Genomic DNA, 14,609 nt, shown 5'->3' on the forward strand with positions numbered 1-14,609 from the left:
TTCAAAAAGCACAGCAATTACTACGGCAAAAGCTTAATGTAGGCTCCCTTAATATGTTGATATAAATGCAAATGTCAAGAGTGAGTCTGTAATCTCATTTCTTCTAGGGCCACTTTGAGAGAATTCATCCATGCAATTATGTTTGGGCAAAGAGACTATTTCTCATCATTTGATCCCCTCTAAATTCAGGCGGAGTGTTTTGTGAATTCATTTCACCGTTACTGTACGTGTTGAAAGGGAAAATAAGCCACAGGCTGCTTTCAGAAAGTGTTGACAGGGTAGATCACACAGAAAGCCAGGCTCACATGATAAAAATCACATGTAGCTATGAAAACTGATCTATCACACACTTGTTAACAAGCGTCAACATCAGACTTGTAGGCCTGCGCTGAGTTAATATGTATTTTTTGCATGCTTACATGTATCTTTGCTTAAATATTTGTTGGTTTTCCTTACTAGCAAATCTGAACATAGCCAGACTGAGGGGTTTCCTCCATGATCAGGAAAAAACGTCTGAAAACACACTTCAGGACAGATGAAAGAGTCGAGCAACAGGAAGCACATGGTCAGTCAGATTTAGAGTCGTTGTTGGAGGGACCTCTGCTGGAAATTAAATGTACTGCATACATGTATTGGACCAAAAATGTTCAAGTTTTATACAGGACATTTCTTTGTTTGGATCTCTTTTTTTTATTATAAAAAAAAAAAAGTAAAAAAAAAAGTTTGGGCGGATAAAAGTAAAACGAGGTGTATGGCATGTGTTGTAAAAACTTTTAATATTTATATTAATCAGATTTGGCGCGGGTAAAAAAAAAACACCTCTATAAGAGATCATTAGAATTTTTTAGTAGCAGTGTAACAATTCGTCCAATTTATTTAATGGCTTACATTACATTTATACATTAGTACATTAAACTAATTACTTGAAAACTCTGTTTTATTTAACTTACTCACCCTCATGTCGTTCAAACTTGTGTCACATTCTCTCTTCTAAAGAACAAAAGGGGCCTTATTTTCAAGTTTCTTTCCTCCATGTAATGCTTAAATTTGTACTTCATTTGATTGATTTGGGATCTATATCAGTGCCTTTGTTTTGATCATCTCTGTTATCTAACATGTCTAGCAGAATAATTGCCAATGTTGTTATTAGCTATTGTCAGTTGACATTTTTGGTCCGACAAATTCTGACATTTTTCACACTTTTTTTAATTAAATTACAATTCAGCATTGTCATCTAAAAAAGACGTGCTGAATTTCTAGCAAACAGTCTTATTTGCTGTATAATTCACCACAGAGTATAGCTACGCTAGATCTACTGTATGCTGTCTTGGAAATACATCACAAAGTGGCAGCCAGTCAAATATATATTGATATTTATAATTTCCCTCAGTGGCCCAGACTCTTTCCCTCAGTTGAATGTTTGACAGTCATATTCATTATTTCATAGCTCATGATAACTGCCTGATCTCCAGTCCATCCTGAGTCCATAAGAGCTGTGTGCTGCATACTTTTTCAATGACACTGATTTGGCTAGGCATGCATAACTGAAAATTTAACAGCATTTAGTTAAACATACGTGGCCTACCTTTCCATGTGATTGACTTTTTTATCTTTGTTTTTGTTTAATTTTTTTAAAAGTTAAGTAGAGCAAAACCCATGGACTGGAATGGCAGGTATCTGTTGCTAAACCCAAACCCAAAAAATCTCTGAAGAGATCTGTTTACCACAACTGCCCCCTGTTGGATAAACAAGGTTAATACAAGCTACACTTGTTGTCCTGTTTTAAAACTATAAAGTTCAAAATGTTCCAACTTTTTTTCTAATATTATCTGATGATATCAAATTTCTACTAGACTAGATTTTCTGGACCAGGACATGCTGGAGGGATGCTAGAAGTCCTAGCCCGGTAACTGTAACTAGGTCTGATCATATTTAATAAATATGTGTTTATTATTAGTTAAACTGTTGAATTAGAAGTAATGGGGAGAAAATGGATATCCGTTGTAACCCTCTGTGAGGTAGAAAATATCTGCGCCCAACGTGGGGCTCGAACCCACGACCCTGAGATTAAGAGTCTCATGCTCTACCGACTGAGCTAGCCGGGCTATTAAACTTCATTGGTAAAATACAGAAGAAAAACTAGTGACACGCAACTAAAGTACTTTCATATTTTTTTTTTATGTAAATGAGTCAAACAATATTTAATACGCATACACTTGTCCACTCTATTTGTGTACGTAATATATACATTTCTGCTAGCTTTTCCGTGAATTTAACATGACAAGACAGCAGGTGGAGCCCAAACCTCACACCAGTAACGTGACGTTAAACATCCCATGTCATTTGTCTAGTCTAGTAAGACTTGTCGACTTTTGTCATGTAATTTTGGTTTCTCTTTTATATATGTGTAGTTGGCTGGACGCCTAATCTGCATATCCATAAAAAGGCATGTGTCATCGTTTGATACCCATTTCTTTTCGTGTGTAAGGAACAGACTTCAGCAGACCACAGAAAACTATTAAGTGGTTTGTGTAACGTTAATGGTGTTGCCTAAAATAACTCTTTACCAATACTTAACAGATACCACGGCAAAAGGTTATTGAATAATAGAGGACATAACTTAAAAATCTTTGTTTTTATTTATTAATCCATACAAAGTTGCTATTTAAGATAGTGTTAGCGTGAACGTTGCCTTTGCATATAAAAAATATTGCAACAAAATGAAACATTCCACTTCATTTCACAAAATAAAGACAAGGTCATGAGCATAATATCGGTCAATTATTATCAATTATGATTATTATCAGTAACATTAAGTATGCTGTTGTGAGCGATATGATCACAATTTCACAATATGAGTACTTTTTTCACTATAACAACAATATATCAGGGGTTTTTTTCTCAATAGTTTTTTATGTTTTAATAATTATATTACAGAGAAGTTAGTTCTGCAGAACTACAGACGGCAGTTTCAGACTGGAGTTAGTTCTGCAGAACCAGATGTCCCGTTTTCCGAGGATAGCCCCAGATTTTGGTGTCCTGCATCAGGATGTCCCCGAAATGTTCCCGTTTTACAGCACATTTAAAACACCTACAAAATCATAACCAACATCTATTATCAGTTCAATCGTGTGGTGGTTATTATCGTCAACAGAGGGAGCTGCAAGTCACATCGATTTGGTTGCGCGCCGCCATTAAGAACATAACCTGGACCAGAGCACTATTATCATCAATTACGGAAAGAGACACCAGTGTCATTTTCAGGGTACTCAACTAACTATTAATGTTAATCAAAGTAATACTGTTTGCATGTACAATAGGGCCCCACTAGAGTGCGGGATTGTCTTTAACACAATTTCAAACATTCAAGTAAGTTCTGCCATCAGGACACCACACACAGGCCTATATCTTAACTATACCACATGGGCGAAACTACACCCCAATAAGAATACTAATAATAAATAAATACAAAATAAATACAAAATAAATATAAAGATCACCTAAACAATTAAACTTGTAATAGTAACATTTGCAGAAAGCACATACTTTGGGCTCAAAATGACCTTACAATTTTAAATAATTAGCCTAATTAAGGGAAGCTATATTTCCAAAAAGCACAAACATGAAATAACATTTCACATGTTAAAGGGGGGGTGAAATGCTATTTCATGCATACTGAGTTTTTTACACTGTTAAAGAGTTGGATTCCCATGCTAAACATGGATAAAGTTTCAAAAATTAAGTTGTACGTTTGAAGGAGTATTTCTGTTCCAAAAATACTCCTTCTGGTTTGTCACAAGTTTCGGAAAGTTTTTTTTCCAAGTATGGCTCTATGTGACGTTAGATGGAGCGGAATTTCCTTAAATGGGTCCTGAGGGCACGTCTGCCGGAAGAGCGCGTGCTCCCGTATAGCAGAGCACTGAGAGCACAACAGACTTCACTGATCAGAGCGAGAGCGCCGCGAAATGTCACAAAAGGAGTGTGTTTTTGGTTGCCAGGGCAAGACAACCCTGCACAGATTACCAAAGAAAAAACAGCATTAAGGGACCAGTGGATGGAGTTTATTTTTACAGAGCATCAACGGAGTTGTGCAAGTGTTTGTGTTTGTTCCCTGCATTTCGAAAATGCTTGTTTTACAAACAAGGCCCAGTTTGACGATGGATTTGCGTATCGTTTATTTCTCAAGGATGATGCGATCCAAACGAAAAAGGGTCACGATCGTGTGTTGGAACCACAGGCGGTGAGTAAAACGAGATGGGCCCATCGTCAAACTGGGCCCATCATTGCCAAGTGCTTTGAGAAACTGGTCGCATCCCACTTAAAATCCTGTCTCCCTGCTACATTAGACCCATTCCAATTTGCCTATCGCAACAATAGGTCAACTGAGGATGCCATCTCAACGGCACTTCACTCTGCCCTCACCCACCTGGACAGTCAGAACACACATGTGAGATTGCTGTTCATAGATTTCAGTTCTGCATTTAATACGGTAATCCCCTCCAAGCTGATCTCCAAGCTCAGCCATCTTGGAATCAGCACACCCATCTGCAACTGGATTCTAGATTTTCTGACTAACAGACCTCAGTCTGTTAAGTTAGATAACCTCTCCTCCTCCATCATAACCCTGAACACTGGAGTGCCACAAGGCTGCGTACTGAGCCCTCTCCTGTACTCCCTATTCACCCATGACTGTGTTCCTGTTTATGGCTCCAACACCATAATCAAATTCGCAGATGACACCACGGTGGTAGGTCTGATCAAGGATGACGATGAGTCAGCCTACAGGGATGAGATGCAGCAACTGGCTGAGTGGTGTGCCACCAACAACCTGGAACTAAACACCCAGAAGACTAAGGAGATCATTGTGGACTTCAGGCGGACTAGGAATCATGCACACACACCCATCTACATCAACGGAGCTGTAGTGGAGCGTGTGTCGAGTTTCAAGTTCCTTGGCATCCACATCTCAGATGACCTTACCTGGTCCCTAAACACCTCCACCCTGGTCAAAAAGGCTCAGCAGCGCCTTTACTTCTTACGGAGCCTTAAAAAAGTTCACCTCAGTCCTAGGATCCTTTCTGAATTCTACCGCTGTACCATTGAGAGCATACTCACAAACTGCATCTCAGTGTGGTACAGCAATATCTCTGCATCTGACCGCAAAGCACTCCAGCGGGTGGTGAAAACTGCTCAACGGATCACCGGCACCCAGTTAACTTCCATCGAGAACATTTATCAGAAGCGCTGTCTGGGCAGGGCAAGAAACATCATCAAGGATGCCTCTCACCCTTACCATGGACTTTTCACCCTCCTTTCATCCGGCAGGCGTTACAGAAGCCTACGCTCTCGAACTAGTAGGCTCAGGAAGAGCTTCTTTCCTGAGGCTGTGACACTCCTGAACGCCACACCACCAATCTAACCTGCACCTGCTCTTTTACTGCACTGGTCACAGTACTTTACATACATGTATTGCACTACTCATATTTTGCACAGACTGCACATGGTTAAATCCATTACACTATAAACTGTCTAAAGCTGTTACTGTACAAGCACAGTAAACTATTCTACAAAAAATATAATTGCACTACTGTTATTTTGCATATAATTGTTAAACAATACTTTTGCACACTCATTCAACTGTATTTATTATTGCTGTTCTCAAGTTCCTGCTATTCATAATGTATATATAATCCTTCTTTGCTCTGTTCATAATGTACATACAATCCCTACATTACATTCATATTTATATTCTGTATATACTCTGATCAATATTGTACATAGCAACTCCACTGTACATTCTGTATATCATAAGCTTTACTTACTCTGCACTTTTATGTATATATAACACTATATTCTTGCACTTCTGGTTAGATGCTAACTGCATTTCATTAGCTCTGTACTTGTACTCTGCATAATGACAATAAAGTTGAATCTAATCTAATCTAAAACTGCTTAAAATATCTCTGCCTCCTTATAAGTGCGTCCGCCTCCCATCAGAGACCTGGGTTCGAGCCCCGCTCGGTTCAAGTCGTTGCTGCTGCTGCTCTCGTTCAGTTTCAGCCTCGGGATCTGATTCTGGATCATAAATAAACGGCTGAATCTGACTGTTAGCCATGGTTTGTTTTGGATGATGGTTTTTCCCTCACGGTAATGTCACAGCTTCCAAACGCTCTCAATGCAAAAGCATACTGGCGCTCGTGATTCTTTAGCTCCGCCCACACGTCACGCCTCCAGACGCTCGTGTTTTTCCGGGAAAAATCGGTACAGACTATCTTTCTCTTATGAATATAATAAAACTAAAGACTTTTTGGAGTTATGAAGGTTGCAGTACAACTCTATAGGTACTCAAGATTAACAGGATATTGAGTGAAAACAAGCATTTCACCCCCCCTTTAACATAATAACATCAAATAATAATAACAGCAAAATTATTTTTTTAAAATACAATTAGTGTTAAAATATTATTAATCATATGTTCTCATATCTATTTATTTTGTTTTATTTCTGTAATGTTGTTATGTAAAGTCATTATGCTTTTGTAACATTTTAATTTTGCTGTAATATAATACTGTTTTGATTTGTTTGCTAGTTGCAATGGTTACTATTTTTCATAATTGTAGCCTACAACCACAATTTTAGAACCCACAATAAAAAAAAAAAAGAAAAGAAAAACCTTCCAAAAATTATTGTCCCCATTTTTAAGTTAGATAACAGCAAATTAGATTTCAATAATATTTTGGCCACTGAACTAGGAAATGTTTCCATCTTAAAAATCTGGTCATGTTTCCCGTGTTACAGCATTCAGACCAGAAGTCTCAGATGAGAAGTTAGTCTTGCAAAACCAGCAGTTTCAGAAAATGGACAGCTCGTGTTTTTTACAGATTTTACAAAATTTTGTCATTTGAATCGTTGAGTTTATTTATTCAGATGTTATTTTATAAGGCCTACTGGTCCATGAGGATCTGTTGTGTTTGACATTGTAATGTAAGATGTTCTGAATAGTAAAAACTATTATTGTCCTTTAAGTAGGCTGTCTCCGAATTAAACTCTGCAATCCCTTGTCAGTAACTGAAGAATTAGCGTAACCACAGTGACACAATTTCCTGTAGAAGAAACTGAAACATTCAATTTTCCCTAAGAGTTTGGGAAACTCAGTTGTCTGTTCTGAACTGCTGTGATGTTAATCAGCTGTATAGTCCGTTAGCCTGGCCTGCGCTGCTGCTCTGGGAGGTAATATTACACTGGACTGGGCTGCTGTTCTCTGCTGTTTTTGGGAAATTGAGTCAGACTCAAATTAATCTGATTACACTTCCCTTTATTTTCTCACAACTGCCTAGCCAACTACCTGTGACAATTGACAAAGTGGCGATTAGCAACTAAATGATAGCTAAAACAGATTAACATAAAGCAACTTTGTCAAAACACGTTTGTTTGAAATGTTTCATTATAAATGATATAAACGCAAGGAATAATTGATGACGGGTCATTGAATTATTAGGTGTGCATTATATTTCTAATATTTCAACAGCCCATTGTCAATTATTCTGCTTTCACTACGGTTACCACACCTCAAGACATCAATCAGATGATATATATATATATATATATATATATATATATATATATATATATAATATATATATATATATATATGTATGTATGTATGTATACATCCAGTTTTTGTACTTATATCACTGTTGTGGGTAAGATAATTTCTTCCACATCTTATCCAGTGCCTCTTTGTTAGTTCCAAAACGTTATTTTAAAGCTGGTAACGGAGACTTGAGCAGTTGATAGCATTCTAATGCAGTTATTAAGTTATTAGAAAGAGAGTGAGAGAGACAGAGACACACACACACAGAGAGAAAGAGAGAAAGGAAAAGAGAGCTTGTGTGAATTAGGCTAACGTTACCTGTTTGCGTCTCTAAACAGCGCTGTCTCCTCGCTAGTGAGAAATGTCATGTGTAGCTTTTAAGTTGCTAACTGATAAAATCGCCAGGGCAGCGCTGACAACACCTTTCTGTGCAAACTGCGTGACCGTTGTTACCGTTAACTACAGGAAGTGATATGGAACTGTAATGCGGTCAAGAAAGCTTTCTGTAACTACGTTCGCCGTGCATTTCCCAGAAAATAATTGCACACCTCAGGACGTTCGTCAGCCAATCAGATTCAAGCATTCAATGGCCCCATTGTATAATGATCAATAATGCACAATGGGGAAAAAATAATTATTTTAGTTTACTTTCTTTCTTTCTTTCAAAATTTGTCCACAGTCCACATGCTATATTAATATAATAAAACAATATATACATTTATAAATAAGAAATTTTGCTATTTTACACATGACTGGCTCGAAGTCATGGAGGGAAAACATCCATAGAACTGCAGCACGAGCCTGTCAGTTTTCCATCCATTTCCAATTCAAAAATATTTAGATCACCTCTCTAAAGAATAAAACTAAGATATGTGAACAAAATGCAAGCAGTTCAGTCAGTGTACTGGGTGAGTAAATGAATTACTCCGGGATATTGGTTTGTTTGAACTCAGAGGGAGTGTCAGCCACATTAAAAAAGTTAACAGCTTAAGTCATTTGTGGATTAATGTGTATTGGAGACGCGAACAGTTTAAAATGATTCAATTCGATTTGGTGAACTGGTTCAAAAAATCCAGTTACATCGAATGATTCGTTCGCGAACCGGATATGACAAACTGCTTTATTTTGAACTCTCTCACAACAGACAGGGAAGAGAAGACAATGCTGAATAAAGTCATTGTTTTTGCTATTTTTGGACCAAAATGTATTTTCGAAGCTTCAAAAAATTCTAATTGACCATCTGATGTCACATTGACTACTTCGATGATGTTTTTCTTCCCTTTCTGGACATGGACAGTTTACAGTACACACTTCAATGGAGGGACTGAGAGCTCTCAGACTAAATCTAAAATATCTTAAACTGTGTCCCGAAGATGAACAGAGGTCTCACAGGTTTGGAACGACATGAGGGTGAGTTATTAATTACATAATTTTAACTAATAATAATAACTTGCGGTCAGTGGATCAAAGCCTCATTTTGGCCTCCAGGTGGGCGTTCCTCTGAGGGTATGACATCACTTGAAAACTATGAATTGCATATTCTGCTCTGTTTTCTCATTCCTGAACCTGGCTAATGCAGGTTAGCTACATAAAAACAGACATCATGATTCTGTTTAATATGGCTTAGACCTCTTTATTCCACTGTGGTCTTCCATTTGTCAAACACCTGAAAAAGCCTTATTGACCATTACAAAGGTGAACGTCACAGCAAAAGGGCACTGTTTGGTATTATTCCTGGGCAAGGCTTACATGATGAAACAAATTCATAACAGAGATATCAAATGTAAACAATAAAAAAAACTGAAATGCGGGCTGCCGTACTCCTGCAAAATGTGTCTAGTTTAATTTCTGGTTAACGTCACATCATGTAATCCTCTATGCATCAATAATTTGCATTCATGATGAAATTTACATGTTACACGGCATACAATCTGGCATAGACAAGATGAGTAATCAAAAATACATAAGTGAATAAAAATATAAATAAATGGGTTAAAAAAAGTTAAGATTTCTCCCAACCATGCAAATTAAATACAGAGGTGCAGCAGTGCAGATCTCTGCTGTGTTGTCTAGCAGAGACATCACCGGTCCAGGTCAAATGAGATTATCGTCTCAAATCAGTCCACACAATCCAATGAGTGCAGCTCTCAGAAAAAGGCTGGATTGGTGTGTTCAATGACGCAGCGTTTACAATGAAGCTTGACAAAGCGCAGCGCCTCCAGTGGCACGTCACAGTCCTGTACATTCAGCAGCTGAAGGTCGAAGCAGTTTGCCGCCACTACCTGCAGCCCACGGCCCGTGATGCTCTCACACGACTTCAGACTCAGTCTCTTCAGATTGAATGAGTTTAGTGCAAGCTGCTCCAGGCCGGCGTCTGACACCAACGGGCACTTCCCAATGTCCAGGGACTTGAGCTTGAGGCAGTTCTTGGCAAGGTGCTCAATGCCGTGGTCTGTCAGTCCCTCGCAGCCACGAGCGTTCAGGTAACGCAGTCTGTTGCAGTATTTAGCTATGTAGCGCACACCTACATCTGTGATGCGGCCGCAGTGCGCTATGCTGAGGTAGCGCAGACGGCCCTCTAGTTTAGCGATCTCCCGCAGGCCAAAGTCACTGATGAAGCGGCAGTCGCTGACACTGAGCTCCCGCACGGATGGGCAGTAGATGACTAAGAAGCGCAGGCCCTCATCAGTCAGGCGCACGCAGCGCCGCAGGTAGAGGTGGGTGAGCTGAGTGCAATGGGCAGCAATGGTGTGCAGGCCTTCGTCTTCCAAAGCAAAACAGTCAGTCATGTCAAGATAGCGGATAGAGATCTGCTGCCCATGAAGAGGGGAGAGTTTGACGGACACGTCCCGTGTCAAGCTGATGCAGGTCACCTTAGAGCACCCTGCAGAGAACAAAAACAGAATTATAGAAAAATATAAACAGAATAAGGTTATGCTTACATGACAACAATGTAGTCAAAAACTTTTTCCCTTGCGTTTAAAAAAAGTTTAATGTATACACGATAACGTTTTCAAAACGATGCATTTACACATATCTGCGAAAACTGCCAAAATTCTGCATTACGTATGCCAGGCCAGTAGTTGGTCCTGTCACCTTGTTCATAAACAGTACTGTAGGGAAGTGACGATTATATTTTTTATATGATGCATCTCCGTTGTTGGTTGTAATATTGGCGATGTAAATCCAGTTTTTTGAGGAAGCGTTTGCAAACTCTTGAGCAGCAACAAAAGTACCATGTACTCCTCCATTGTTGTTTATGTTTGTTAACGCTTGCCTTTAAAATCGATATGTACTGTGTAAGTCCACATACATACTACAAAAGTCTACATACATACTACAAAAAAACCTACCTAACACGTACACAGTATGTAAAATTAAGAACCTGATTTGAAACATTTAAACAAACCTTTGTGTTTAAGCGTGCAATTTATGTGCTTCTAGCATTAGAAAATTACAGTGGGTATAGAAAATAATCACCCGCTTTAAAATAATCACATTTTGTTTCTTTGCAGCCTGAAATGATAACGAAATGATAATGAAATAATTATCCAGCTGTATTTACTCAGTGCAACTTACAACATCCAAGTGAAAGATATAACACCAACAGACAATAAAAAAAACAAAAAAAAAACAGAAAAAGTTTATTTTTTTGATTAGTCTCATTTGGAAGGCTGCATCCTCTGGAGTGTCCTCAATCCAGAATTAAACGAGACGGCCTTTGTAGGATGGGTGGAAAAGGAAACAGGAAGTATTATGTTACTATGTAAGCACCTTTATAGTGTCATTGCACTCTCATATTAGTTATATGTAAAATACCAGAGAGTTAAACAAATTAATTTCTCGCCTTGATAGCAAAGCATACATTCTCAACATATAAAAAACACTAAACACTTGTAATCCTATTTACCACATACCAACTGAGTTAATACAACTTAAAGAAGAACCTGAAAATACTTTGATTTAAACACCATATATTCACTTGTATGTAGCGCTACATCTACCGGTGCACCCCTTTTTTAAAATATATTATGGTTGTATACGGCGATGGGAAGAAATTGTGGGTTATCTGTAGCAGCAAAAGGTACACCACATGCATCCTTCGAATTCCTCTGAAAGAAGGTTGCATACGGAGTGTTCTTCTTGCTCTTCGGAAATGAAATGAATTGCCGTATGCAGCCTTCGAAATGATCACCTTCTCAATGGCACACAAAGTCAAGACATTCAACTGTAATCAGCTGTGGTCGTTTTGATTGGCTCAGCATGAAAAGAGCTTTCCTGCAAGTTACATAAACCACTTAGACAAGTCTTAAAAAGTTAGTCATCTAATTTTTTTTCTTTAAGTCTGGTCATTACTTCTTAAAGTCAGTTATAAAAAGGGAGAATGGTGTCATTTGAATCCAAAAGGTAAGTCTGATTACCACTTGGCTAACAACTAGTTGGTCAAACTAGTTCTCCCAGACATAGTGGCTATGTTTATGCAACTGACCCCTGGAGCTAGAGCTGTAGTCAAGACCAGCTTCTTCGAGTCCAAGTTAAGTCCAATACCAGGACTAGTCAAGACCGAGTCCAAAGAGGTACGAGTCCAAGTCAAGTCCAAAAGTTTTGAGTCCAAGTCAAGACCGAGTCCAAATGAGAGAAATGGTCCTCTTCAAGACCACATGCTTCACTACTGACAATGTATGTGTTGCGAGAGACTAGATCCTGGAGGGGCAATGCCCTGCAGAGTTCAGCTGCAACTGGCCTTAATACTATCTGGAAGTTTCTATTGTGTCTAGTAGAGCTTGATTAGCTGGTTCAAGTGTGTATAATTAGGGTTGGAGCTAAACTCTAAAGGACACTAGCCAAATTATTTATATGTACTTTATTTACTTTATAATGCTGCTGTTTGCTGACATTATGTCTGTGGTCAAAAATTAAAATGACTGATGCCTTACTAGGTACTAGGTACTTACTGTACTAGGGCTTGCATAGACTAGTTGAGCGCTGTCGGAAACAATCGACTACTCGAGCATTCATTAACCATAGACCTAATGCATACTAAGAGTTTGCAAGTACGACGTGAATTTTAGGATTATAATATTGTGTGGAGCTGTTACTGTCTATGACCTTATCTATGTTGCATGTAAAACGGATAATGGCTCGGATAATGGCTTCAAAAACTCGGCTGAAGCTGGCACAGTCCGGTGTTTGCTAGATAACAATTGAGTCAGGGGATCATCACAATATTATACACAGACCTCTAAAGTCATGAGTGTGAAGTGAATGAATGTAAACGAATGAAAAGAGTGCAAATCAAACACTGCATTGCTGTTGCCTCTCAGTGCATCTCTCAGAAATCAGATCCTTGCAAGGTTAATTTTACCTATAATAATACATTGTACACATTATATTATTCGTATATATTTAAAAGGCAATGATTTTAATCTTACGCTACGATATGATATGAATGAATGGAAGAAGCACAGCGCGCTCACCAATCAAACAGCCGCGTTGCGCGTCTCAGTCTCTCAAAAACCAAATAAGTTCTCTCTCAAGAGTAGGCTAATAATCAGGGTAGGTACGGATACATTTTCTACTTGTCCTACATGTTTGCATCTTTACCTTTTGCTGGTAAACACAGTCTGTGCTTGAGGCGTTTTCTTCTTCTTGCTTTACAGTGGATGATAGACTTATATGTGCATTACCGCTACCTATCTCTGAAATGGACCATTGACACTCTATCTACAATCTCAATTAGGAGTGTCAATGGTCCACAATTTTTTTTGTCTCTGCATGTTAAGCTGGCAGAGGAGAAAGAATTTTAACAAAAAATTACACATTTCAACTTTAAACTACATCTTTGAAGATAAATTATAGGGACAGTTTTGACCATTAGGAAAAAGAAAAATTCAAAAACATTTCTTCAGAACCATGTGTATGTGATGACTTTATTCCCAAAAGACTGAAGACATTTTCATGTTGTCAGATGCACATGAAAAGAAACACCAAATGTGTTTTTACAGAAATCACAGAAGGAAGCCTTGATCTAAAACACGCCATCTGAGAAATGTATCCACTCTGCTGTCTGGTCTTAACCTCTAGCATCTGATTTAACTTATGAAACACCATCATCAGACAAACAAAAGACTTTACAGTAGAACTAAAGCTGAAGGTTATTGCAGAATATCTAAAGAACATGAAAATGGCAGGCGAGGGTTTGATTTAAACCTTGGAGAGACATCTGAAATGAGTTATATCAGGAGGAGTGGGGGATGGGATCCCCACTTCCCCTTTAGGAGGACATTGAGAATGCAGTGCTCCAGTCCAACAGCAGAGGGACCCCAGCCAGACCCCTGCACTCACACATTAAAAAACAACTTGCTTGAACAGGAAGTGCAGCACAGGAAGTTGGAAATAAAACACCAGGGAAGAGACTTGAGGATATGATTAGAATGAGTATTATTTTCTGAAAAACTCATTCACTAAATCCTAAATAGTAAACTTCTATATGGTCCTCTGTGAAATATAATGGTTCTAAGAAATACAGATAAAAGTGGCCAGGTAAAGTCATTAAAAACATGAACAGAAAAAACTATATAAATATGCTATAATATATATACTGGACAAATGGACAAATATTAATATAAAAGGTACTTTTTTTTAATAAACACTTGAAATAGTCTGACTTTATAGCTATTATTTTTTATACAAAACACAGTTGATTATTGATTCTCTAAATTGGGGTAGCAGATTTTCCCTAAGGACCTTAAAGTCAGAGGTCCTGGTTCTTATGTTTCGTTTGGGAAGTATATAGAGCACAGATAAAATACCAGACCTATAATACATTTTCCAACTTTTCCAAGAGGAAGTCATAGATATTTCAGAATAATCTTTGTGAGAGAGAAAAAAAAAGACTCAACTGTTTCCTGTGCTGGACAACAAAGCAGGTGAAGCACAGGCTGTTTGGCTCAGAGTCAGGAAGTCATTTATACAGCTGAATAAAAATCCTTCTGTGTTTTGAGTTTGTAGACCA

General features: G+C 38.3%; 1 protein-coding gene and 1 non-coding gene across 3 annotated transcripts in view; both read right to left on the reverse strand.

Moving 5' to 3' along the window:
- Window positions 1-2,032: 2,032 nt before the first annotated feature.
- Window positions 2,033-2,105, reverse strand: trnak-cuu (transfer RNA lysine (anticodon CUU)). The gene has a single exon. It is a non-coding gene; the product is annotated as a tRNA-Lys (tRNA).
- Window positions 2,106-9,201: 7,096 nt separating this feature from the next.
- Window positions 9,202-14,609, reverse strand: part of fbxl7 (F-box and leucine-rich repeat protein 7) — a 32,932-nt gene continuing 27,524 nt past the window's right edge. For both annotated transcript variants that reach the window (XM_052615651.1, XM_052615660.1), the window contains one exon: window positions 9,202-10,478. In XM_052615651.1, coding sequence (XP_052471611.1) covers window positions 9,742-10,478 — 737 coding nt within the window. In that variant the 3' untranslated portion in view covers window positions 9,202-9,741. The remainder of the gene's footprint in view (window positions 10,479-14,609) is intronic.

The sequence above is a fragment of the Carassius gibelio genome, chromosome A2 (assembly GCF_023724105.1).
Source record: "Carassius gibelio isolate Cgi1373 ecotype wild population from Czech Republic chromosome A2, carGib1.2-hapl.c, whole genome shotgun sequence".
Classification (NCBI taxonomy): Eukaryota; Metazoa; Chordata; class Actinopteri; order Cypriniformes; family Cyprinidae; genus Carassius; species Carassius gibelio.